At 37.9% G+C, this 27,170-nt stretch overlaps 1 protein-coding gene across 6 annotated transcripts in view; it reads right to left on the bottom strand.

Annotated features, from left to right (window-relative positions):
- The window catches only part of Bloc1s5 (biogenesis of lysosomal organelles complex 1 subunit 5), a 123,075-nt gene that overhangs the window by 72,335 nt on the left and 23,570 nt on the right, over positions 1-27,170 (bottom strand). The window contains exon 5 of one of the 6 annotated variants that reach the window (XM_020182178.2): positions 10,864-11,220. The exons of 4 other annotated variants lie outside the window; for them this stretch is intronic. In XM_020182178.2, coding sequence (XP_020037767.1) covers positions 11,074-11,220 — 147 coding nt within the window. In that variant the 3' untranslated portion in view covers positions 10,864-11,073. Of the gene's footprint in view, positions 1-10,863; positions 11,221-21,812; positions 24,881-27,170 lie in introns of those variants that run through there. One more of the 6 variants, XM_020182177.2, reaches the window with a different exon arrangement.

Here is a 27,170-nt window from a genome sequence, read left to right as displayed (position 1 = left end):
TGGATCATTTTGAGACAAATAAGAACGAAAGCGGACAGGAACTAGAAAATGTTGAGGCTACCCTGACAAACAATCTTAAAGCAGAAATTGGGGGCCCTTGTTGTAATTTTAATATACCTGACCACAATGTAAGGCTAAAGCAAGGATAACAGAAGGGAGGCAATGCACTAGGTTACATGTATGCCAGTGCGGTGGTGAGAAGCAGGACAAGATGGAAAGGAATGCCAGGAAAAGATGAGGTCCATGTAATAAATAAATAAATGCAACAGAAGTAAACATTTTGTGGAAAATGGAGGTTATTTTCTGGACCTGCACACTTCATAAACATAGAGCACCATTTGTGTCACTGAGCACTCAAACTAGTCACAATGAGTATATAGTGTTTTAACATTATTTGTTCTATGAGTACAGGCATTATTACTGACACTGTGTTTGCACAATGAATCTGCTTATAAAGATAACTGCTAGGGTGCCAGGCACATTGAGGAGAGACTTCTTTGGAGTTATATTACCAGAATCACTTCTGAGCCACATTAATTCATCCATCCTCATACTTATGCACTCCTCCAAGAGAAGCACTTTAAAAAAATTTATGCTAAGAACTAAGAAAACAGATAAAAGACAAGATCACCACTGCCAAGACACTGTTTGGCTTACTGATGGAATTTCCTGGTACTCCATGTTGCTCTTGGCTGTGAAAAAATTAGATTTTATAATTTTTATTATTGTATAAAAATTATAGGGTATGCCATTTAGAGAGAGGAAAAATCCTTACTACTATTGCAGGCTGAGGTGGCCATTAGGGTATCAGGTATAAATGCAAGCCCCAGGCAGCAACTACTGCCTGCAGAGTGACAAGTCTGTGTCACTTTTCCTAAAACCATTTAAGAAAAGCAAAATGATGTCTTTTTTTCCCCCCCCATTCAAACAAAAGTGTTAACATAAAGATTCACATCATAGTCGGGAGCTGGTGGCTCATGCCTATAATCTTTGCTACTTGGGAGGCTGTGATGGGGAGGTTCACAGTTCAAGGCCAGCCTGGGCAAATAGTTCAGGAGACACCCCCCATCTCTATTTATTTGATGGTACTGCAGCTTGAACTCAGAGCCTCACACTTGCTAGGCAGGCACTCTACCATTTGAACCACTCTGCCAGCCCAGTTGCTGGCTGACATGACACTGCACAGCAGACAGTGGAGAAGGGGAAGGTGTTTGTCCTGCATGCTCATAAACATGTCTGCCTTCCTGCTGTGGCTCCTATCATATGGCAGAGATCTTTCTGAAAAAGAAGCATCTCTTATTCATGTATTTGGATGCTTTGTTTTCTCCTGACCTAGTTATGTGGGAGAGACAGGATAGAGTCCCTCAGCCGTGGATTTTAGCTAGTACAATTTATCCTGGTCCTGTTGACACAGTGTGCTAGTCTATGTACCATTTGCGTGCTCAAATCCAAGTCAGTTTCAAACATCCTCCTCTTAGTCTTCCAACACAAGACAGAAGTACATGGGTACAGTATTTCTTAAGTCATAGGGATGAATGAGACCTGAAACAATGTCAGAACTGTTCCTGGGGCTCAGTGAGATTGGTGAGCACAGGTTTCTTTTATGTCTCTGTCTACCCCCTGGTGGAGGGATTCATTACTAGTTAGAGTCAAAGAAGGAAAGAGAAAGAGAAAGAAGCATGAATTATTTCCTAAATATTCATTCAGTCCCTTAATAATCTAGGGTCTATTGTTTATATGCGATTGCCAACTCAACAGGAGAAGAACTGAAACCCATTATTTCACTTTGAATGTGTTCTTCCCAGAAATGGTGGGGGAGCCCAGCAGCAGGAGGGCTGTCCTGCTAAAACACTGAGCTCAGAACTGAAGGGCCCTCACTCTCAGTGCAGAGGAAAAAAAAAAAAAAAAACAATTGTGAGCTTTGCTGCTCTGGCAGGTCTGGAAGCCGTCCCTGGGCCATGGATCATACCTAATGATTCAGAGGAAGTGCTGTCAACTCTTCAAAGCAGGCCTAGCTAATTGTGTAATGTTATTCTGGGGCAATGGAAGAAGCCAAAAAAGAAGGGAGACTGGGGAGAAATTCCTTCCTTTGCAATGATCAGCTTACATCCTGCACCATCAGATTTGATTATCCTTATCTTTTCTTGCATAACTACAAATGTTATGACTGGTCAGAGTGACCAGACTTCCAAGAAAAAAGAAAAAAAATCTAGCCACAATATTTGACTCCATGACTGCCTGTGGCAGTGAATTCCTTAGACAAGCTACATTCTGTGTGAAAAGCTATCCCTCTTATTAATTCACTTACCAGCTCTTAACTCCATCAGGTGCCCCTCATTCTCACATTAGAGAAAGGAGGGGAAAAAAAAAGAAAAAGTCTGTTCATTTTACACCATTCCCCTTCAGTCAGGCAATTTAATTTAATCTTCTAATCTCTTTTTCTCTTATTGCATAGTAGATTTAAAAATTAATTCCTTTTAAAAACCAGCTTTAAAAAGACCTGGACAAGTAATATAAGGACCTGACAGCAAATATTTAGGCACTACAATAAACAGAAAAAACAAGCATCTGTCTCACTGCAGTCTGTAGACTCTTGGCTCCCCAGTCCCTCCCCCAAGGCCAGTTGCTAGTGTACAGTCCATAAACTTCCACACCCACACATGCACATTCCTCTTTTTAAAATGCATCTTACTTCTCCCATGCTCATGGATTGGTAGAATCAACATAGTAAAAATGTCGATACTCCCCAAAGTAATCTACATGTTTAACGCAATTCCCATCAAAATTCCAATGACATTCATTAAAGAGATTGAAAAATCTACTGTTAAATTTATGTGGAAACACAAGAGGCCACGAATAGCCAAGGCAATACTCAGTCAAAAGAACAATGCAGGAGGTATCACAATACCTGACTTCAAACTATATTACAAAGCAATAACAATAAAAACAGCATGGTACCTGCACAAAAACAGACATGAAGACCAGTGGAACAGAATAGAGGATCCAGATATGAAGCCACACATCTATGAGCAACTTATCTTTGACAAAGGAGCTAAAAATATACGATGGAGAAATAGCAGCCTCTTCAACAAAAACTGCTGGGAAAACTGGTTAGCAGTCTGCAAAAAACTGAAACTAGATCCATGTATATCACCCTATACCAAGATTAACTCAAAATGGATCAAGGATCTTAATATCAGACCCCAAACTCTTAAGTTGATACAAGAAAGAATAGGAAATACTCTGGAGTTAGTAGGTATAGGTAAGAACTTTCTCAATGAAACCCCAGCAGCACAGCAACTAAGAGATAGCATAGATAAATGGGACCTCATAAAACAAAAAAGCTTCTGTTCATCAAAAGAAATGGTCTCTAAACTGAAGAGAACACCCACAGAGTGGGAGAAAATATTTGCCAGCTACACATCAGACAAAGGACTGATAACCAGAATATACAGGGAACTTGAAAAACTAAATTCTCCCAAAACTAATGAACCAATACAGAAATGGGCATGTGAACTAAACAGAACTTTCTCAAAAGAAAAAATTCAAATGGCCAGAAAACACATGAAAAAATGCTCACCATCTTTAGCAATAAAGGAAATGCAAATTAAAACCACACTAAGATTCCACCTCACCCCTGTTAGAATAGCCATCATCAGCAACACCACCAACAACAGGTGTTGGCGAGGATGCAGGGAAAAAGGAACCCTCTTACACTGTTGGTGGGAATGTAGACTGGTACAACCACTCTGGAAAAAAATTTGGAGGCTACTTAAAAAGCTGGACATCGATCTACCATTTGATCCAGCAATACCACTCTTGGGGATATACCCAAAAGACTGTTACTCCAGAGGCACCTGCACATCCATGTTTATTGCGGCATTATTCACAATAGCCAAGTTATGGAAACAGCCAAGATGCCCCAGCACAGACGAATGGATTAAGAAAATGTGGTATCTATACACAATGGAATTCTATGCAGCCATGAAGAAGAACGAAATGTTATCATTCGCTGGTAAATGGATGGAACTGGAGAACATCATTCTGAGTGAGGTTAGCCTGGCCCAAAAGACCAAAAATCGTATGTTCTCCCTCATATGTGGACATTAGATCAAGGGCAAACACAACAAGGGGATTGGACTATGAGCACATGATAAAAGCAAGAGCACACAAGGGAGGGGTGAGGATAGGTAAGACACCTAAAAAACTAGCTAGCATTTGTTGCCTTTAATGCAGAGAAACTAAAGCAGATACCTTAAAGCAACTGAGGCCAATAGGAAAAGGGGAACAGGTACTAGAGAAAAGGTTAGATCAAAAAGAATTAACCTAGAAGGTAACACCCACGCACAGGAAATCAATGAGAGTCAATGCCCTGTATAGCTATCCTTATCTCAACCAGCAAAACCCCTTGTTCCTTCCTATTACTGCTTATACTGTCTCTACAACAAAATTAGAGATAAGGGCAAAATAGTTTCTGCTGGGTGTTGAGGGGGGGGGAGCGGGAGGGGGTGGAGTGGGTGGTAAGGGAGGGGGTGGGGGCAGGGGGGAGAAATGAACCAAGCCTTGTATGCACATATGAATAATAAAAGAAAAATGAAAAAAAAAATAAAATAAAATGCATCTTACTGTCTTCCATAACAACAGGTCTTGGAGATCATTCCGTATCATCACGTATAGTGTTAGCTCATCCACTTTCATAGCTTCATAGTATTCCAGTTTAAATGTGGCTCAGTTGATTTAACCAATTCCTTATGATGGATATATATGTTGTTTCCAGTATTTTGATCACATATTAAGAACACCAACAAAAACCTTTGTATGCACATCCTAACATACAAATGCACCTATGTGCACTCCAAATGTTGACAGCTATTTTTGGATTACCCTTCAAAGAGACCACATCAATTAATATTTTCACCAAGAGTCCATAAGAGTCCTGTTCCCCATTTCCTCGCTAATGCACTATATTCTACAATAGCTGATAGTCTCCATCATGTTCCAGTTCTGCCTGAAAAACCACACAAAATGTGCAGACCTCCAAATAAACATTGGGTCCTGGGAGCCAGGAGAAGCTCAGTGGTACAGCACATCTTTAGCAAGCACAAGCCCGGGGTTCAAACCCCAGTACCTTAAAAAAAAATTAAAAAATAAAAAAGTAAGTCCTGACACTCACTTCCACCCAGTCTTTTTTGACACCAATCTCACCTGTATGAGCCCTAAAGTTTAACAGAGCAAAGCAAGCAAGATGAAAAACAAACAAAATGGGGTAAGTAGACCAGACAGAGTCACCAACAGGTCCCTGGGCTTTGGCACCACCAAATTTGTGGTGCACCCATAATCATTTGTGTACGTGTTGGGGGGGGGCATAGAGAAATCTAAAAAATTTTCATAAAATTCCAAAAATGGTCTGTGATTTCTGCCAAAAAGGCTAATAACCATCATGAAGTAAAATTACAATTGTATAAAAATCCAAATGTCTGATTTTATGGCTTAATGTAGCTAAACTTAATAACATTATATATATTTGTTATGAGTATATAAAATAATGAAATTACCATAGAGCAGTGATGCTCAGATTTTGGAGTACAAAGATTTCTAGTGGTTCACACCTGCAATCCCAGCTACTCACGAGGCAGAGATCGAGAGAATAGAGGTTTCAGGCTAGCTCAAAAAAAAAGTTAGCTAGATTCCCATCTCAAAATTAAGCTGGATGTGGTGGTTCACACCTATTATCCCATCCACCTGTGAGGCACAGGTAGGAGGATCATGATCTGAGGCTGGCCCCAAGCAAAAAATCGAGACCAAAAAATAACAAAAGCAAAAAGGGTTGGAGGCATGGCTCAGATGGTAGTGTCTGTTTAGCAAGCATGAGGCCCTAAGTTTAAGCCCCTCCCCACCCTGTAATGCCAGAAAAAAAAGTTCTAAAACAAAATCAGTGAGCCAATGTGGTTTTGCCAAAGTTCTATGATATCAAGTAGAGATGTTAACCAAAAGAATAGCTACCATATTCTGTCATCATTTCATAAAATTATTTAAATACCAATAAGAAAAGCTAAAGTGTGAGAGTAAAAGGCAGTTCTTTGAGTAGGTAAGTTTAACTCTATCTAAACTCATTATATTGAGCCTCACTTCCTCATCTAGCTGGAGATTCTGAGTGATGTACAGGACAATTCTGTACCAGAGGTACCTGCACTTGGACCCCACTTGGAAACAACTTCTCCCAGGAAGCTCCTCTTAGGGTCCCAAAAGCCAGGGTTCCCCACCACTATTTGGCTTTTGATAGGTGCAGTTGGGAAATCTAGAAGAAAGAGCATCAGGATTTTTAATCCTGGACCTGCCACTAATTAACTTTAGTGAAGCTACCTAACCTTTTTTCTTTGAACTTCAGTCATGGACATCAGATGAAAGTAATAACACATTTCCTGCCCACTGCATGGGAGTGACAGGTTCAAAGAAAATATGTGAGCAACACTTTTTGTAAACTATAATGTGATTCAATTATCCAGTATTAATTAACATTTATTAGACCTTTTAAAGTGCCAGATACTGTTCTAAATGCTTCACAAATATGCTACCAGTCCTCCTGGTAACCACAAGGAGAGCTGAGGCATAAGAAGGTAAAGCAATGTGCTACCTTTATAGAACCAGTGAGGAGCAAGGTCAGGACTGCTCCTGACGTGCCTGGCTCCAATCCCATTTTCTTCATCCTGACCTACATTTTCCTACCCAACAATGTCATTACTAACATGATTATTGCAATGCTTTTTTTTTTTAAATAGGGTCTCAACCTGCTGCTCTGTCTAGTATTGAGTGTTTTAATTCCAGCACTGGTCAAACATATAATAGCAAACAATTTGTCAAACTCTGGCTCTTTTGATATGTTATCAAGACCAACAGATGATAGTTTTTAGTTTTAAAACCAAGAATTTGCTCAGGAGTTATCAGCTAGCAGATGACACTTGTCTTTTTAGGCTCGATGCTAACCTCTGAGGGTGATTCTGACAACCCAGCAGAGATAAGCAGTCTATAGGGCTAAAAAACAGGAGAGGGCATTGCTGCAACCAAACTGGAAATACATTACTGGGGACATAGGATACATTAGAAATGCCAGGCCTTTTGAGAAGTGTAGTCAATCTGTATATCTTTAGTAAATTCTGTAGATGCATAAAAATAGTATGGGAAGTTTGTTGAGGCTGACAACATGTACCTTAAGAGACTCCATGGTATACTAGAATTTCCTCATTCATTTTGTCTTCTCCTTCTTTCTTTCTCTCCTACCTTTTTAGTGTGGGATTTATTATGCCATCTTCCTACATATATTTAAGGTACTTCAATAATATTCAACACCCCCATCAGCCTTTGATTTCTCCCTTCTCCCTCTCCTGTTGGTTTCCCCCATCAACAGTCTTCCTTTTACAATCATGTCGTATTTTTGTTATTATTATTATTTAGGTCTAGATTTCACATATGAGTGAAACAAGCAATATTTGCCTTTCTGAGCTTGGCTTATCTTACTCAACATGATCTTCCCTTTCATCAATTTTCTTGCAAAGGACATAATTTCATTCTTCTTTATTGCCGAATAATATTCCATTGTGTATATATACCACATTTTCTTTATCCATTCATCAGTTGTTGGGAACCTAGGCAGATTCTATAGCTCCGAGCTAATAATCTTAACTATTGCTTATTAGTTACTCATGAGTTGTATAAACTTGAGAGAGCCATTTAACCTCTTCAAATCCTCAATATTCTCATGGATAAACAGGGATATAAATGTCTACTCTGCAGGATTAATATGATTTTAGATAGATAGATAAATAGATGGATAGGTAGATATGGCTACTATCAAGGAATCTGGCATTCAAAAGGCACCCTGTAAATGTTGCTGTCTGTTTTCATTTCTGCTCCATTACATGGCACATGTTTTTTACATTCTGCCTCTTCCATGAAGCCTCTTTAGAAGATGTAATGACATATTGTAGCCTACAGTGACTTCATCCTCTAATAAAATACAACAGTTCCAAAATTCAGTTTTAAATTGTTGTACAACTATTTCACTTGTTTTAGCCTTAGCTTCAAGTAAAGCTTTTATAGAGCAGTAGCCACGTATTATATCTCATTTATACCACCTGTTCTTAGAAAAGTACATAGTAAGACTAGATAAATGTTGACTGGCTTAGTGATACAGCCCCTTGAGAGCAATTTAAAATCACTCCTGCTTTAGAGAAATTGCACTGCATGTTTAAGAATGCTTATACATAGGGTATATGGTAAATGCAGATTTGTAGTCTCCCATTTATACAGAAAGTTGCTCAAGGTTAAATAAAGGACTCTTGGCATCTGCTTTGAGAGCTGTACTATATATCTTACTGAATCTTAGAAATAATGCCTATACTAAAAAGCATTCATAGCATTGATTCTTAAATGTATGGCAGCCTGTTAAGATTTAAGTGTTTCACATTCTGATTTTCTACCCCAGTGCCTGATTCTCTCTTTAGCTTATTCTACATCAGTCTATATACATTCATCACTTTGAACGTACCAGATTATTTACTATTATTTCCACTGTTTTTTAAATGTCTTGCTCCTTTGTAAGGTAAGACCCAGGCCAACAGAGATCTTTGTGTTGTTCACACGTTTAACTGAAGTATCTAGAACTGTCCCTGTCACTTTCCAGGTGCTCAATACATTTTTTTTTTTGAGTGAGTGAACATGAAAGTAATTTTTCATGATGCTTAACCTATTGTCAAAACATCTATTTGAGTTTAGAGGGATATATTAAAGATATAATACAGAAAAAAAGACCTAAATGTTTTGGAGCTGTGCTGATTATTCATGGCTAGTGTTTTCCCTCTGGGGTAAGTTATAAAGACCAGTAAGATAATTATATTTGGCTAGTTTCTTTTATGCCAATCTTAGGAGTGAGCCAAGATAACAAAGCCAACAATGAGTCCAGTCACACAAATGAGCCAAACAATGAAGACATGGATTTAATACTGCAGACACAGTTCATTGCCACCACAATTCAAATTCCAAGCCCTCTTCCACCTGAAGGACTACTTTCAGCGGCCCTAGAGCCACACACTGCCCATTTCCCATCCATCGGCACATGATTACACAAGCTCTACTTTTGCTTTCAGTGCTTGTCACTGACTCCTCAGATGTTCTTAATTTTAATTAAACCTATTACTTTTCAGATGCAATAAACTGACCCATTTCCACATACAGTTTCTCAGTTTGAGAAGAGTCAGTGGGAGTCAGAAAGAAACAGGGTCGTGTTCTACCCTGTAGGGCCTGGCACAATGTAGAGGTATCTTGAAGAAGGAAAACTATTAGTTACTAATAGAAGAAGGAAACTAATAGTTACTAAATGTAACTATTGTGTTAGTTTTCTATCACTATAATAAAATATTTGAGATAATTAACTTTTAAAGAGAAAAGGGTTATTTGGGCTCACAGTTTTGGAGATTTTAGTCCATGACTGATTGGCCCTATTGCTTTGGGCCTGTGGCAAGGCAGCACATCAAGGAAGGAACACGTGGTAAAGCAAAACTGCTCACCTTATGGGCAGGAAGCAAAAGAGAGGCAGATGAAGGGACCAGGATTCTGAAATCTCCCTTGAAGCCATGCCCCCCCGTGACTGAAGGACCTTCCAGAAGGCCCCACCTCCTAAAGGATTCAACATTTCCCAATAGCACCACCCTGGGGTCCAAGTCTTGAACACATGGGGCACTGGGGGGCACTTATCCAAAAACATATCAACTATTTTTAGGATTTATGAAGAATTGGACAGTTTTTTGATACAATCATAAATAAGTGCCAGTGCCAGTGCCAGTGATGCACGCCTGTAATCCTAGCTACTCTGGAGCAGAGATGAGGAAAATAGCAATTGGAAGTCAACTCTGGGCAAACAGTTTGAGAGACCCAATCTCAAAAAAAAAAAAAACCCATCCCCAAAATAGGACTGGTGGTGTGGCTCAAGTGGTTAGAGTGCCTGAGTGCCTGCTTAGCAGGCAAGTGTGAGGTCCTGAGTTCAAACCCCAGTTCTGCCAAAAAAAAAAAAAAGGCAATTTTAAATGCCAATTTCACACTACCTCTAACAATTACATACTTTATTAGAGGATACATCCTTATGTATCAGAATGAAAAGATGCAAAATAATACCTAAGCATCCAGGTAAGGAACTTTATGAATACTCTTATAAGGCAGATCAAGAACAATCTTTCTCTGGAAAGGCTTCTGGGGCCAGTTTGCAGTCTCCCTAAGTAATACTGTAGTGTCTCAAGTTGTCTTCATTCTGCTCACTGTCCCTCCTGTGACTCTTATACACAAAAAAAATTTTACTTTTTATTTGGTGGGGGGGGACATGTTGAAATTTTAAACTGGAAATTTTCTGGAAGTTTCCAAATAACTTAATAGTTGACATCATAGAGACTCAACCACCAGTGACTGTCCCCAAATTTTTCTCAAGATATCAAGAAGAATCCCCAATGAAATATTTATTATACCTGTTTCTTTCACATGAGAACACCAGAAGACAAGGTCTAAATACTAGCAATCTTCTTGTTATCTTTTGTTGTGACTACCATAGGCTATCTTGATGATATTTAGACAGTTAAGGATCACAGAGATGAAAGCACTTAGGAATGTCTACTAGTTCACATTCGAGATAAAGGAGCCAAGGGGTTAAAAAAAAATCTCTCACACTAAAACAAAACCTGCTTTGCTGAAATGGATATTCATTCTTTCTAGAAAGTGTACGTTTCTTATCTGAAGAATCTGAAACAGAAGTCTGAGTTCTCCTTAGGAGTAAAAGGAGAACAATGTCATAAAATAAATACAATTTAATAAACTGCAAGTCATCTCTGAGATGGTTCCCAAAAGTGGACAAAAAGGAACCCTGGGCCTTTGCCTCACAGGAGGCAGTGCATTGTTCACAAATCAAAGACAACAACCCGCCACACCCAGAAACTCTCTCAATAATGCTGAGTGGATAGTGATTTATTACCTCTGGTCACTGGATCCTCGTGAAGGAAACTAGAATGTCATACCTTCATTCACAACACCGTCTCATGGAATTATTTTTTCCGGATTCCTTGGGAAGTTAAAGTATTTGAAAAGAATATCAGGAACTGTTGTTTCAGCCTGTTTTGTGAGCAGATAATTGCCTTCCAACACCATTATTTCAGGAAGTGATGTGTCTGTGCGGCATTGTTCCTAGATGGGGGAGGCAATGTGTCTTAGCAAGACTCATAATGCATATTTAAACAAAACAGAACACAGGCGTGCAGTCTAAGTCCCTGTGTCCAGCCCAGACTTTTTGAATCTGGTCTCTAGATAAGAGGCTGGACCCAGACAACCTGCCCACATACCAATCACATTCTTTTGAAAGGGTGTAAGCACAACTTGTTTTGAGAAATGAAAAGTTTCACTAAAATTACTAAATGTGGTCATAAATAACTTCAGTAAAGTAAGTGCTATCAAAATGAGTTCAGCAGACATCTACTTGAAAGGCCAACTTTTCTCTAATTTGGGTCTGAATCAAACACCGGCCTGGGGACGAGGAGTAAAACACATTTCATCCTAAGAAGTACCTTTGATTCCATGGAATATATTAGCTGATCTTCCTGAAATGTGACATCATTTGTGGTACCAGCTGTAAGGGTGTGCCATCTAAGGATTTGCAAAACTAGTATTTCTTTGGCTTTAAAGTGTATTTTTAAGACCATAGAAAGCAATCTAATCCAGTTAAGTGCTCCAAGGGGAACTGTTACAGATTTCAATTTAAGAAGCTTAAAGTTCTTATGATCATGACCTATCAACCTTTTTTTTTTATACACAGAGAAATTCCCAAAAGGACATGTAGAACTGATGATAATAAGGATAAGAAATTGTTAAAAAGCAAATATGTCAAGCTCTTTTAATATATATATATATAATATATGTAACATATATTCATTTAATATTCAAAGTAACTTTATGAAATAATTACTGGTACTTTTACCATCCCTACTTTACAGATGAGGAAACTGAGACATAGAAGTTAAGTTACTTGCCCATGGTCACCCAGCTAACATGGAGCAGAGCTAGAATTTAAACTCCTAGCAAACACTCTTATCCTCTCTGCTATATGGCTATCTCATAATTCCCAATTTTGTCTTGATTCATTTATGATACAATTATATCTTCTTTTAACAGATGGCATTAATTGGATGTTTTGTCAACAAAATGATAAATAGAACAGTCCTACTATGACTCAACATTAGTTTCTAATAGTTGTTGGAACAGTATGCTATATGACATGCTACTTCAATAAAGAGAAAACTGCTTCTTGGAATATCTGTACCTACCATTGTCATTTAAAAGTTTAAGAATGTAGCCAGGCACCAGTGGCTCACGCCTGTAATCCTAACTACTTGGAAGGCAGAAAAGACACATTTCATCCTAACAAGAACTGCATGCAAGAGGACTGCAGTTTGAGGCTAGCCCAGAAAAACTGCTCATGAGACCCTATCTCAAAAATACCCAACACAAAAAGAGGGTTGGTGGAGTGGCTCAAGTGGTAGAGTGCCTGCCTACCAAGTGCTCAGTGCCTCCCCTCCTTGAAATAAATTGTTTAAGAATGTCTTATCTTTAGGTGCTAGGGATATAGTTCAGCGGTAAGAGCACCTGCCCAGCAAAAGGCCTTGAGTTCAAATACCAGCACTGGCAAAAAACATGTCTCATTTTTAAATGCTTTAAAAAAAATCACAAAATATAGAGAGGTAGGCTATTGGGAAATGCCTCAGTTCTTTCATATTGCACTTAAACATATCAGGTGTGAAGCCCAGGTGGAAAGAGTGTTAGATTACAGCATATTCTTCCATCCACCCATCCATCCATCCATCCACCCATCCATCCATCCATCCACCCATCCATCCATCCATCCATCCAGAAAGTTCCATATGCCAAGCACTAAGAATACAGAATGGGTAAGACGAACAATCGTGTGTACTATCTCATTATCTTAAAAACACAAACATTAACTGTACAGAAGAAAGATGCATGTCTTAAACATTAGTTATAATCAATTAAACCAATTTTATTTTCACTTTTTCAGAAGATGAAAAGATAGAAATTTGAGGACTATGTAAAAATCATTAATATAACATCACAAATATGTCATAACTGCCACATAAACCCAATAAAAGCCCCTAGGCTCCACATTTATCCTTCAGTTATTGCCCCATTTATCTGCTCACATTTATAGCAAAACACCTGGAAAGAGCTGTGGGTATTTACTGCTATCTCCACTTCCTGCACTCTGTGTGCGTCCTTGACCCCCATTCCAACCCAGCTTGTAATAGCATTTCTCCCTGAAGCCAATTTTGTCAAAGTTACCAGCAAGGACCCAACCAAGGGCCAACTGATCTGAAGTTTTGTATTATTTTACCTCAACTATTGACACAATTATTGATTGCTCCCTCCATCTACACTTTCTTCACTTGGCTTTCTGATTTCCCACATAGTATTGGTTGCCTTCTCCCTGTGTGTTCTTTCCAACCTCTGATTGCTGATATGCCTCCAAATGAATTGGAGGTCAGACCTCAAGTTCTTCTTTTCCTACAGATATTGCCCTCCAGCTAGTCCCCAGACTTTATCAACTCCACAATTTGTATCTCTAGCCCTGACTTTTCCCCTCACATATTCAACTGCCTGATTAAAATCTTCACTTAGATACCATCAAATCAGCATCTCAAGCTTCAATATCTAAACAAAACTCTTTATGGTCCTCTTTCCAAACCTGCCCTGCCCATCTTCCCCATCTCAGCAGAGAGCACCAGCATTTACTCAGTTGCTTCGATCAGTAGAAATCACGCTAGATTCTTTCCTCACCCTCCACATCTAATCCGTTTGCCAAGTTACCTTTGCCTTCGTATTTCCCAAATCTAATCAGCAATTCCTACCAACTCCACTACTCCAATTCTAGGCCACTGCCTAGATTTGGATTTGGCTCAGCCATTTGGTTGGCCACAGCAACTCTTAGTATTACTGCTTACTTTTCAGATGCTATAGGCTGGAGTTTTGCTTTCTTTAACACTAGCAAGGGAACCTGACCTCTTCTTTACTAATATCCAGTGTAGATGCTCATTGGTGGGCAATGGAGATGAACTCCCCACAGAGAGTAGTAACTGGCCCTTATAGGCAGGACATTCACTTCCACTTAAGAGAGCGCTCCCTGCCATTACACCTGGTATAGCTAAGGGAGAGCTCCTTTCTTAGTTCCCCACACAGCTGAGATCATGCTGGAACATTTAAACAAGGCTTCACTGAGGATTTGGGGATTACCAAATGGAAATAGCCACAAAACATAGATAGAACTAGAGAATCTGATTTACAAAGCATAAATCACTCATCTTTCGCTCAGACAGGCCTAGCGAGATGACTCCCTGACTTACAGTCAACTTCCATGAGGTAGAGGTTATTGTAATTCACCCATTGTGGAAGGGGAGGTAGAGAAAGGAAGGTGGAAAAGAGTAAGAGAAAGTGACTTTCTCAGGCAACTAACGTTAGTAATGTCTATTCACTTCAGGACTCAAGCATGGTCTTACTCTGTGGTCTTAACAAAATGCCTCCATGAGAGTTTGAGACAAAAACCCCAATATCAGTACATAAGGCACACACAGGCACATATATCAGATGCAGAAAGGAGGGGATTATGTCACTCTCTTGACCATAGACACCATGGGGACTTGGAGCTCCACTGCACCCCTCTCACATTGCAGTAACCCAGGTCTGTGATGACAAGCATACATGATGCAGGAGAGAAGAGAAGAACTGAAAATAAACACTTGAGGGGGCTCTTCTCTATCCTCATTTGTCCTTTCTTCAGCCCCAGTGTAAGCCTGGAGATAGCACCTCACGGTCAACTTAGTCACTTCACAGACTATCCCACACTGACAGAACTAGGCACAAAATGTAATAGAAGCTACTGAATCTTCAAACGGAGATATCTTTATCTAGAGATGGGCTTAAAGAACCATCACTGTCACCTAGACACACTAAAAATGTGTTTTGTGTGTGTGTGTATGTACATGTGTATGTGTGTTCTGAGGGGGCAGAGAGTGGAGTGCTTCTCATCTATTTCTTATTCTCAAAAAAACATTGAAAACCTCAAAATCTCTTTAGCACCAGGTAAGAGGGAAACTGTCACACTTGTTTTTTAAATGGAAGTATTGGGGTTTGAATTCAGGGACTTGACTTGCTGAGCAGGCATTCTACCACTTGGAGCCTTTCTGCTTTAGCTATTTTTCAAATAGAGTCTTTAGACTCTTTCAAATAGAGTCAAATAGAGTCCAAGACTGGCCTGGACTGGGATCTTCCTATTTATGCCTCCTGTGTAGCTGTGATGACAGGCATGTACCACCACGCTCAGCTCTATTGATAGAAATGGGGTCTTTTCCCCAGGGCTTGAAGAGATGGAGCTCTAACTGTTCTGAGAAAGTAACAACAGAAAGGGAAGTCTATTGGTGGGAGGCTGGGACTGGTGCAGAAGAGAAGGATTTCACCCTAAACAGTAGAAGCCTCTCTTACTGACCAGCAACTAAGAGACTTGGCTTCTCCTGCTCCTACCTAGCGATGTTACTTTCAGAGCTGCAGCCAAAGGGCACATCCAGTTCCCACACTAACAGCCTATTCACCATATACGTCATTGTTTCTATGGGGAGATGCATTCTGAGCTCCAAACAGATGACCTAAGTGAAGTTCTTAAAAAAGAAAACATTTGTTAATTGGAAGTCCCCAAAATGGCAAGATTTCAAGTTGCTACTTTAGCACTAGTTTACCTTAAAAGCTTTCCAGGAAGAAATAGCAATTATTACAAACTAGGTGTTAAAATATTCTTTGTCTTTGAACAGTTTAGTTTTCTGGAAAAGGAAATGGAAAATCTTTAAACAGAGGTAGCTGCTTAATAAAACTCTATAGTATTTTCTCAGCAATTATATAAAAGCAAAATATTTCTCTCAGAGACATAGAAAAGACCACTTAATAACTTTCTTAATTTCCTTTATTTATAGTGTTGGTACTCTTAAAAGCAAAAATTCAGTTATGTGGGTTAACAATTACAAATATACATAGAAGGGCAATAGGGCATATCATCTACATCCATGGCCCTGCCAGTAATGACTGTAAGGAGTACAAGCAATGCAGACACATCTAAATACTAATGTTAAAATTCCCATAATCTTACACTTCAAACCAAGATCTTCATCTCTAGTCCCAATCTGTCTAGACTAGGAATTGCTATTTTCAGCTACATTCTGAAAATGCCACTTGCAATGTAGCAATTTCCTCCATCTATCAGTCACACATCTGAGTCCAAAGATGTGGACTTCCTGTAATACTTTCATCGTGCCACTTATTTTTAAAGCCCCATTACCTGCAGGAAAAGCAAAATTGTTAACGTTGGAAACGATGCGAAAGCCGTCTAAGTGATGTCTTTAAAATCCCCGAACAAGCTCAGTAATAGAAGCATGGCTAAAACACAGGTCTTCTGACTCTCAAACCGGTGCGCTTCTGGTCTTATCTACCAGTGTTTCAGCATCAAAGAAGTCTATAAATTACTGCTTGAATTTTCCAGGAGTATTTCCAGTGTGTTTGTGACAAATAAAGGCAGAAACCAAACTTTAGTCACCCTTTTAGCCCTTCTAGCCAAGGAGATCCATAAGAGATAACCAAAGTACGTCAGATGGGAAGTACTGGCCATCTTTTCATCATCTAAATGCTAACGAACTTGTTTTTGCTTTAGTGCAAATGATTCCCTAATCACAACCCACAAAAAAGTACCTACTTAGGATTCACTTACTTTAATCATGTATTGCTTGCTTGTCATACTGTAATTTTTGATATATTAAGTCATTTTTTTGGTATTGTTTTTCTATTTTATTATTACATGGGCCCAACTCAATTGCCTAAATTTCCTTTGGAACATAATCATGACACAGCATGATGCTCCAATGAACAAATGTTTATTAAATTCTACTTTGGCTTCCATATTAAATGGGAAAAATATCTAGCAACTAGCTTTCTAATTTCTACTATTATTTTACACCAATTGTTATTTTTGTTTCTTAATGCTAACTTAGGCATTATGACTCTACATTAATTTGGAGGTAAGGACCAATGGGTTTTCAGATTCCATATAAAATATTACTGTAAATATTTTTTCTTGATTTGGTTTTGTTACATGAACTGTAACCTTGTGATTACTTGTGTACTATTCTATACTTAAAAGTCCAACAAATTACCAGTTTTAACTGTATTTTTAGTTTTAATAAAAACTCCCATATCAGTTATAATAATAAAAGAATCTGTATGTTTGAGACATGAACGAAGTTAAGAAAAACTACAATCTTCAAAAGCACTCTTAACCATTCATAATTAATCATTGATTGTACATGATTTCCAATATTTTGTTTTTATTCAGCTATATAACTTGAATTTCTTATCTTACACCCTTTTGTCCATAGATATAGTGTACCTATTTATACAAAATTATGAAGAAAAAAAAAATCTGTTATGACAGTGACACCTGCTGGTGTTTAGTTAGAAATCTTAAATCCCAAGTGAAGGATAGTTTTTAGTGTCAAAACTCTTCCTAGTAAAAGTAAATATTAATGTTTTCAATTTTAATAAATTTGATGTGTAATTAACTTATTTAATACACAATTTACCCCATAAGATTTTTCTTTTTGTGTTAATGATCTTACTGTAATTTTATGATTTTCTTAAAAAAATGTACAAAACCCTGCTTAAGCACTTCCTACTAATATGACATTTTTAAGAAATGAATTAACTTGTAATTTTCTTCTCACACTCTTCAGATTCTATTGTAAGGAAAAGAATTACATTAAATCTTACACTTACAGAATATTTTCTCTTAAGAATTCAATGTTAGCAATTTGGGCAGTTTCATAAAAGTGAAGATTCAGGTCCATGTAGAGAAGCACAAACTAGCTCACCTCACACACTTAACTTCCCTTACAGTCAAACCTCACACTCTTGGTGATAATATTTTCTGTGAAGACTTAACTTCCATTCCTGCTTAGTCTCATCAAACTTTTCTTCTTCAAATTTAAGTGGGAGAAAAAACACCCGAAGAAATGAGGAAAAGCATATGACCTCATTCCTTTTAATTTTTAAAAAGTATAGTAGCTGCTTACATTGGCTCCAGAGTGGACCTACTAGCCATGGGGGACCAATGCATTGTGAAAAGCTGGATCTCATCCACACCTCTCTCCTCTTGCTGTTAGTAAATGCTGCACCAGGAGTTGATCCAGGAGTTGTTTATTCTAAACGACCTCCAAATCATATACTGTGGCACTTATCTGCCTTTTAACTTTGGCAAGGCTCATGTTATATTCATTTTTTAAAATTGCCAAACTGTAATTGTAGATAATTATGGGTTTTGACATGATGTTTCAATACATGTATATACACTGTGGAATGACCAAATCAGGCTAATTAACATATCCATCATCTTGTCATAGTCTATCCTGTCACAACCTGACAACCCAGTGAATGATGAAACTATACTATAGATTTTCATGATCTTGCTTATGGAATTAAATCTTAAGAACCATGATAGTATTTCAGACTGTCTATCTGATGTGTTGTTAGCTGAACAGCAGGCAGGCAAGATACTATATTACTTTTGGTTTCCTATTATTTTGTTGTTTCTTTAAAAGAACAAGTGGTACACAGAAAAAACATCAAAAAAAGGAAATAACATATGAGTTCTTCTCGGTTTCAAGGGTGAAATAAGATTAAATTACATACAAAAACTTAAAAACTATAGTTTATATTCATGGATGGAATAGAATAATGATACCCATTAAAATTACTTTTAAAAAGGGGGGGAGGAAATAAGAGTAACAGAGGGGGTAATTTTGATCAAAGTACATTATATGCATGTGTGGAAATATCACAATGAAACTCCTTATAAAATTAATATATTCTAATAAAAAATAAAGACATAAAAAAGCATATTGTAAGTTATGTTATACAAATATATGTATTGTATTTACTTCCCTTAAATTGATTTTGACTATTTCTTCAGAGATAATCTGAACCTTGAGTTTTTGTGAAGACCTTGAGTTTCTGTTTTGCTCCATGAAATTTACTGCAATTGAAAATCTAAGTTTGTTTTCTCTTGCTATGGAACATAAATGCAAATACCAGAAGAAACACTGTTCTGCTTTCTCCAGACCAGTCACAAGAAAGTGCTGCTTCTTGCAGCTAAAATTAAAAAAAAAAAAAAAAAAAAAAAGAGCTTCTAGAAATGAGGAAGGCAGGCAGAAAGTGATGACTGATTTCCATCCTCCCTTCATTGTATGACACTGAGTTGCACCAAGTCAACAGAATATTAACATTCACATTTTATGTGATTTGAAAATTAATGAAATAATTAGAAGAACAAACTACTAGAAAATAAATTTTCTGTAACAGTAGATTCAAATCTTTTGACTGAATTAATTTTTAAATGATTTTTCATTGCGAGGTCAGCCTAGGCAAAACGTTTGTGAGAACCCATTTCAATAGTGGGAAATAACTGTCATCCCAGCTACAAAGGAAAGTGTAAAATAGGATGATCACACTCTAGGCCAGCCTGGGAAAAAAGTGAGGCCCTATCTCAAAAATAACCAGGGAAAAATGGGCTGGTGGAGTAGGTCAAGCTGTAGAGTGTCTGTCTAGCAAGCGTGGAGCCCAAAGTTCAAACCCTAGTATTGCCAAAAAAAAAAAAAAACAACAAAGGGTTTTCATCCTGAGGCATAGACTTACAGCCTGTAGAGTACAAATTCAAGAAAGGCAGTCAGTATGCTAAATTCCAAAACAATAAAATCCCTCATGTTTTAATTTGCATGGCAACTAGAACCCAATACATCTAATACATATACCTTACAAGACAGAACAGACATAAACAGAGATGTTTATGTAGTACCCAGGTATTACAGGACTGAAGGAGAGCATGCACTCTACTTCTGGGAGCCATTTATGACTCCTTCAGATTTTCATGGCACTTTGGGTTTAAAACCCCAGACTAAGCCCCTACACCTACATAAGAGTAGTAGCCAGGGACCCTTTCATAAACCACAATGTTCTTAAAAAAAAAAAAAAAAGGATCTGAAATTAAGTGTTCAGATAAGAATTATACAGGTTCAAAACAAGATTTCTAAGGGGCTGAGAGAGTACCTCAAATGGTAGAGCACCTGTCTAGCAAGCACAAGGCCCTGAGTTCAAACCCCAGAACTGACAAAAAAAAAAAAAGGTAAGATTAAAAAAAAAAGACTACTGTACTCTTTTTTGGCCTTCATTAGTTCATGAATAGTAAAAAGAATCCAATAGCATTAGTAGAAACAATCAAATAATAAGAAACAAAACAACAGAAAGTATTTCCTCTTTTTTAAAGGAAATTTTAATAATAGCAAAATCACGATACACTTGTTTAATATATCATTTCTATACAGAAAAATCTCTCTAGCTACTGAATAATAAAAATTCTAGAAAAAATATTTGAACTATATTCTTTTTTTTTTTCTTTTTTGGCAGTACTGGGTCTTGAACTCAGGGCCTCACACTTGCTGGGCAGGTACGCTACCACTTCAAAGCCACTCTACTAGCCCTTTAACTATATTCTTCATTCACGACTCAGTTCATAGCAAATTAATGAAAACAACTGAAGGCAGATCTAAAGACAGTAAAATTCTAATAGAGTAATTTAGTTTTGGAGATAATAACTGCCCTAAAGGCATCCCCATCCATATAGCTTACAAGGGCCCCAATTTGAAGGAGTTTGCCTGAATGAAAGACAGAAATTGAAGTCAGAGACTGTATCAGTGTACTCTGGCTGCCATAACAAAAATGGCTGGGTGGCTGAACCAACAGAAATTCACTTTCAAACGGATCTGGTGGCAAGAAGGCCAAAACCAAGGTACTGAAAAATATGGTTTATAGTGAGCCCTCTTCCTGGCTTGAAGATGGCTGCTTTCTTGCTGTGTCCTTATATGACCTTTCCTCTATGCTCACAGGGGGAGAAAGCAAGAGTGAGAACAAGGACACTAATCCATGGATGGGGGATCCTGCCCTACAACTCACTTAACCTTAATTAATTCCTTAAAGGCCTCATCTCAAACATAATCACATCGGGAGATGCAGTGCTTCAATTTATGAATTTTGGAGAGGACACAATTTATTCCACAGCCAGGTCTGAGCTGGATGAACAGCAGGAGTGGGAATCCCAAAGGGTATTGCCTTTAGCAGGTGTGCTAGGAAATTACCTAAACCTTCCCTTCTTTACTTCAAGTGGAGCTATAAGGGAGAGTCTCCTCTGGGATAGCTTTAGGGATACATTTTATCCTGAAGCACATGCCACAGGCACACATGTTTATGGATAAAATTCACACACAACATTGGGGAGCAAGAGAGGCATGGAGCTCAAGGCACAGACTGATTCTGAAGTGGCCTGGGGTTTTCAGTGTCACAAGAAACAAATTGATGCTGGAAAAAAGAAAAATTAATCTTCTCTGTACAAACATACTTTCCAAAAATAAAGATCAGAGGAACAGGAACTCACAATCAAGAATCACCAACCACAGGTTGGGTGTGCTGGGTCAAGCCTGCAATCCTAGCAGAATCATGGTTTGAGGCCTGCCTGGGTAAAAAGTTAGCAAGACCTGCCCCCCACCTCAACCAATAAAGCTGGGTGTTGGTTGTGGTTGTGTGCACCTGTCATCCCAGCTACATGGGGAAGCCCAAGTAGAGGATCATGGTACAGGCTGGCCCACATATGTGCGCACGCGCACACACACACACACACACACACACACACACACACACACCTCTGTGAGAACTCATGTCCATGGAAGAAAAGCTAGGCATGGTGGCATGTGCCTGTCATCCCAGTAATGGTGAGAAGGTTAAAACAGGAGAATCATGGTCCAGGCCAAACTGAGCAAAAAGTGAGACACTATCTACAAAATAACCAGAGCAAAAAGGGATAGAGGCATGGCTCAAACTGTAGACTACCTGCCTTGCAAGCACAAAGCCCTGAACCAACCCCAGTATCACCAAAATTTAAAAAAACAAACAAACAAACAAAAAAACCCCATCGACACAGGGCTGGCAAAGTGGCTCCACCGGGAGAGTGGCTACCTGGGAAGTACAAGACCCTGAGTTTAACCCCCAGCACTGCCAAAAACAAAACATGAATCACCAACCACATTAGAAAACTAGTAACCATAAACTTGTTTCAGACAAAACAAACTACAGATTCTAATATAGAAAAGAAACACTGAAATCACTACACGTAAGATACATTAGCATTGTCTGCACATATGAATAAAAAAAAAGATACATTAGGAAATAAACCTCAACAAATTTCTACAATTCAGTCTTACACGTACCTAATCCTCTGGCTACAATTCAACAAAAGGAAGATTAATAATAAAAATAGAATTCAAAGATCTACACATTAGGAAATAAAGGAAAAAAACCTCACATATATGTAAGTCAAAAAGAAACCATAATGAAAAACAGAAAATATTTTAAAACAACTAAATACTTCTACAGTGCTTTAAAACTATAAAACATTATTTCACTTAACCATTGTTAATAATCAACCCTGTAAGCTATACAGGATCCATATAATCATTGTTCAGTACAGAACTTTCATAAATTATGCCGTTATTAAAATTAATTTTATATGAAATAAAATATTTTACCAAGTGTTTTGGTTAGTAGGAAATAGAAGTGATAGCGTTCACCACTCCAATATCAAAAGAAAGATAAATTAACTGACCCTTTTAGAAGCTGTGTTGAATAGCTAACAAATTTTAATACTTAAAGCTCAAAAACTCTATCAATTAATTTTGGTGTAGGTCTCTTAAATACTTACACATTATATATATATATACACTAACAAGGTAAAATGTTTATTATTCATATGAGCTGAACAAAAACTATCAGAAATCGTTGCTGCATGATCTGAGTGACCACAGAGCACGTTCCCACTCAGACATATAGTCCTCGTTTGTTGGTCACAGCATGAGTTCTATGGTGTGGTGGCAATTAATAGCATTCCAAAAAGTGCCTATGATACAAAGGGAATGTTCACTCACAGCTCCCCTCCCTTTTCATGTGTGGGATATTTTTGGAAGTATTTTTTCCATCCACTGAGAGAGAATTAAGAAAATTCCAACATGCCTCAGTGTCAGCCAGGGCTCTTCTTAGTCCAGGTACCAGAGAATGATTGATGAGCCTGTCAAGACTACAGTAGCAGACAGAGAAGCTGGCCAAAGCTCAGCGTTACTGAAAGAAATCTCAAATACTTATTTCATCTCCTCTATTAACTTTAATCACATTTTCAACATGCAGCCAAGAATGAAGCTTTGACAGTAAGCCATAAATTTACACAGGCAAGCATTGTCAATTTTCTGCAGTTGCAACACTGAGATAACATAAGAGAGTTGGATAGTTTCCTTCTTGTGGCTTTCTTTACTGAAGAGCAATAAAAAATATTAGAAAGATTTATCCACACCTCAGATTCATTGGCCATAAATCTCTTGAAATTACAGCATGCACTTTTGCTTAGTTTATGGCAAAAAAAAAAAATCAACTTACTTCTTCAATTAGATTGTTAAATGTGGATTTTTAAAGATCACAGTGCTGACAGAATTTGGTACTGTTTCATCATAATACACCTGCTTATGAGAACAGACGTTAACACTGAAAAGGATTTACATTTAACACGGATCATTTGCCACATGGGCAAATACTTCTGGTTCATTTGGAGTCAGAATCTTTATATGGCTCCAGAGGGAGTCCTTGGCAGATTTTGTTGATTACTCATTAGACAGCTGAAACATGTAGAGACATTTACCTTAAAGCTTACCCACAGCAAACAGACACAAAAATGAGGTAAATACTACAGGCAAGATTATGGTTCTGGGAAAGGCTGAAAGTCAGAAATGTTTTTGGTAAGCTTTTCCCCCTAAACATTTTTAAAAGATGAAAATATTAAGGGCTTAAGGTCACTAAACTTAACACGTATGTCTTGTCATCTAGTGAAACAGCATTGTACTGTACTGCAAAATCTGTGAGCTTGCCCAAGAGGCATTCAAAGACCACCATGGCCATCTTTGTCCTAGGAAAGACAATGTTTTGACTCCTAGGCCTCTTAAATGTGCTCTGTGCTCTGAGGCCAGCTGGGTTTTGTTTGTTTGTTTACACTGCTCATGGAATAATACTTTATGCATTCTTATCTCTCACACCCAGGCAGGCAACAAAAGGCTGTTACCATACCTGCCTTATAAGCCACGATAATCATCTAATATTAAACCTGTATGAGAACGAATTAAGTTATATTTTTAAGAAGTCTATGCTTACATTTCTCTGAGCTAATTATTGGAAAAGAAGAACAATTCTCATTAACCATTTTTCCTTGTCCTCATTCAAATGATCTTATTTAGGCACTTAAAACAGGAATGGTATGGCACTCTTCCAGTGAACATCTTATCAGGCTCCAGCAGAAGTTTCTCTCTTCTGACACAGAGTGCCACTGAATGTATTGCTAAGCTTGAAGCAGAGGCTATATGGTTGACGGGAGTATTTAGAGGGAAGTCAATGTTTTCTCATGTGTTTGTTCGTACTGTAGATCAAGTTCTTAAAAGGTGGAAAACTTTGCTAGGTCCTTCTCCATCTCGGCATACTGTTCTTTAAGCCTCTCCATGGCTCTTCTGTGTTCTTCATCAACTTCAGCCTGTCTGTGAGGTTGTTTTCTCATGAAGTCCTCCCACTGGAGTACATGCTGTTTCTCACTAGCTATTAAATGCTCATTGTACATCTGAGAAAAGAAAATGTGAAAGTCATATAACATCTTTCAGACAATTATTTCTTACATGACGAAGACACAAATATAACTTTATCTCCTGATGTTTAGTTACTATAATAGTCACCTGGTAAGTCGTACTGATAAAACTGTACTATAACTCTTTTTTGGGGGGTGGAGGGGCAGAGGGTGAGATAGGGTGTTGCTACGTAACCCAGGCTGGCCTGGAACTTGCAGTCCTCCTGCCAGTCTCCCGAGTGCTAGGATTACAGATGTGTGCCATCACGCCTGGCTGAGTATTATAGTTTTAATGTCTAATAAGAACATGGCATATTAGAAACATGTATGGCTTTGTTACTATACCTGAAAATGGATCCTCAGATTTCTAAAACTTCAAGTGTCTAGTATCTTTAAATAACAAAAACCAAGTTGTTTTCATACTTCTATTTCTCAAGTTAAAGTTAACTACATATGTTTTTATAAAGAATATATGCTAAAGAAACCATTACTGTAAGAAATTAAAATGTCTGTCTTACATAAAGTACATTTTAGCTACATTACAAAGAGTCAGATTATTAGTCAACGAAAGAGAATTCAAGACTTTTTTTTTTTTGGTTCAATGCTAGACTTTAAAGCAAATCAACACCTAAAGCATCTTGTCTAATATCTAAGTTCTTCTTAAGATGGTCCTTAACCTTTCTGTATGAGGATGAAAAGAGTTGTTTCTTTTGAGCACCATGATAATATAGATGAAACACTCTATAAAGAAAAAAAGTATAATTTAATTTTTCTGTCTAAAATATAATTTGAATTATTTTCTTTGGACACATGCAACAAAGAACTAAACAGAAAAGGAGTATGGAAAAAGTAACTATGTCTGTACTTCTATGCACACATCTTTACAAGTTTGGATTCAAAGTCCTATTAAACAGGCCAACAGAATCTGTAGCAGAGGTAAACCAAAAAAACCTATAAACATCTGAAAGCATTACTAATTCCAGAGCTCTAATGAAAAAGATGTGCTGGTATACTGAGAAACCAGACTGCTGACTTAGATGCTACCCGAAAAATAGCTTCTGGGGAAAAGGTCAAAAACATGTTCTCAGTGGTTTCAGTCCACATACCCTCCTCACTCTGTGTTCTTGCATCTGGACCATAATGACAGCTGATGAAGGACTAGATAAGCCAACATGCTCTCCATACTCATCAAATGCAAATCACTGCTAGTTGTTTGCATGGTTTATCCACCTCCAAGAACCACTCTTATAAGATTACACTATTTTCATGTTACAGACAAATAAATTAAGGCTGAAGAATACTTCTTTACTTTTCTATTAGCACTCATCCAACAACTGGGCTATTGATTCAAACCTGGGTCCTTCCACCACAGAGTGCATAGCAGGCATTTCCAAAGGAAGTTTTACACAGGTAGCTAAAAGTTTCTTTCACAAGACAAACAAAGCTCTGGTAAGAGCTATTCTGCCAAGCTGATCTGAAGTTCCTAAGAAAGCCTTTTCCAGTGAGGTTAGAATCTAAATTTGAGGTCTAGAGAAACTTAGCCCTAAATTATGTACCACAAAGACTGGAATCTGAATAGCTATCAGAGTGATAGAAAAAGAGGGCCAGGAAGAGATTTGCTCATGCAATAAATTTGGGAAATGGTTTACACAGACTTCAACACATTCCTTTATACCTTATGGATTCCAATGCTCCAAAAAGTGAATAAAACATGAAGAGTGTATTAAATGCTTTTGATGGAACTGCTGCAAAACACTGTTACAGTCTAAGAGAAAAGCCAAAGTCAGATTAAACAGAGAAGACAAATGTAAATACACTTCATCAAAATGGTATCTTGCTTTAATTTTATTTTTAATAAATAAATAATACTTAACACATAGTTAAGTGAGATGTTAAAAAAATTTTTTTTAACTGAGAAGCCATAATTGGCTTAGCTGACTTTTGTTTTTGCAGTACTGGAGAATGAACTAGGACCTTTAACAAGGGTTCTACCATTGGAGCCACACCTCCCAATCCTTTGGTTTTAGTTTGTTTTTTCAGATAGGGTCTCAGGCTGACTTCAAGCTGGCCTCTATCTGCCTGCAATTCTCCTGTCTCCACTTCCCAAGTAGCTGGGATTGCAGGCATTGACCACCATGCTTGGCCTTAGCTGACCTTTGGATTTGGTCAAGGCAACAGCCTGGGTTCCCCTTCCCACCAGGCAGCACTTTACCAAGTACAGCTCAATGAAGAAAAAATACAGACTTATGAGGAACATAAAACTCACTTCAAATTCTGGTTCATTCAT

The sequence above is a fragment of the Castor canadensis genome, chromosome 8, assembly GCF_047511655.1.
Source record: "Castor canadensis chromosome 8, mCasCan1.hap1v2, whole genome shotgun sequence".
NCBI classification, from domain to species: Eukaryota; Metazoa; Chordata; class Mammalia; order Rodentia; family Castoridae; genus Castor; species Castor canadensis.
Note: the sequence above shows the minus strand (reverse complement) of the source record. Positions and strands in the feature narration are given on the sequence as shown.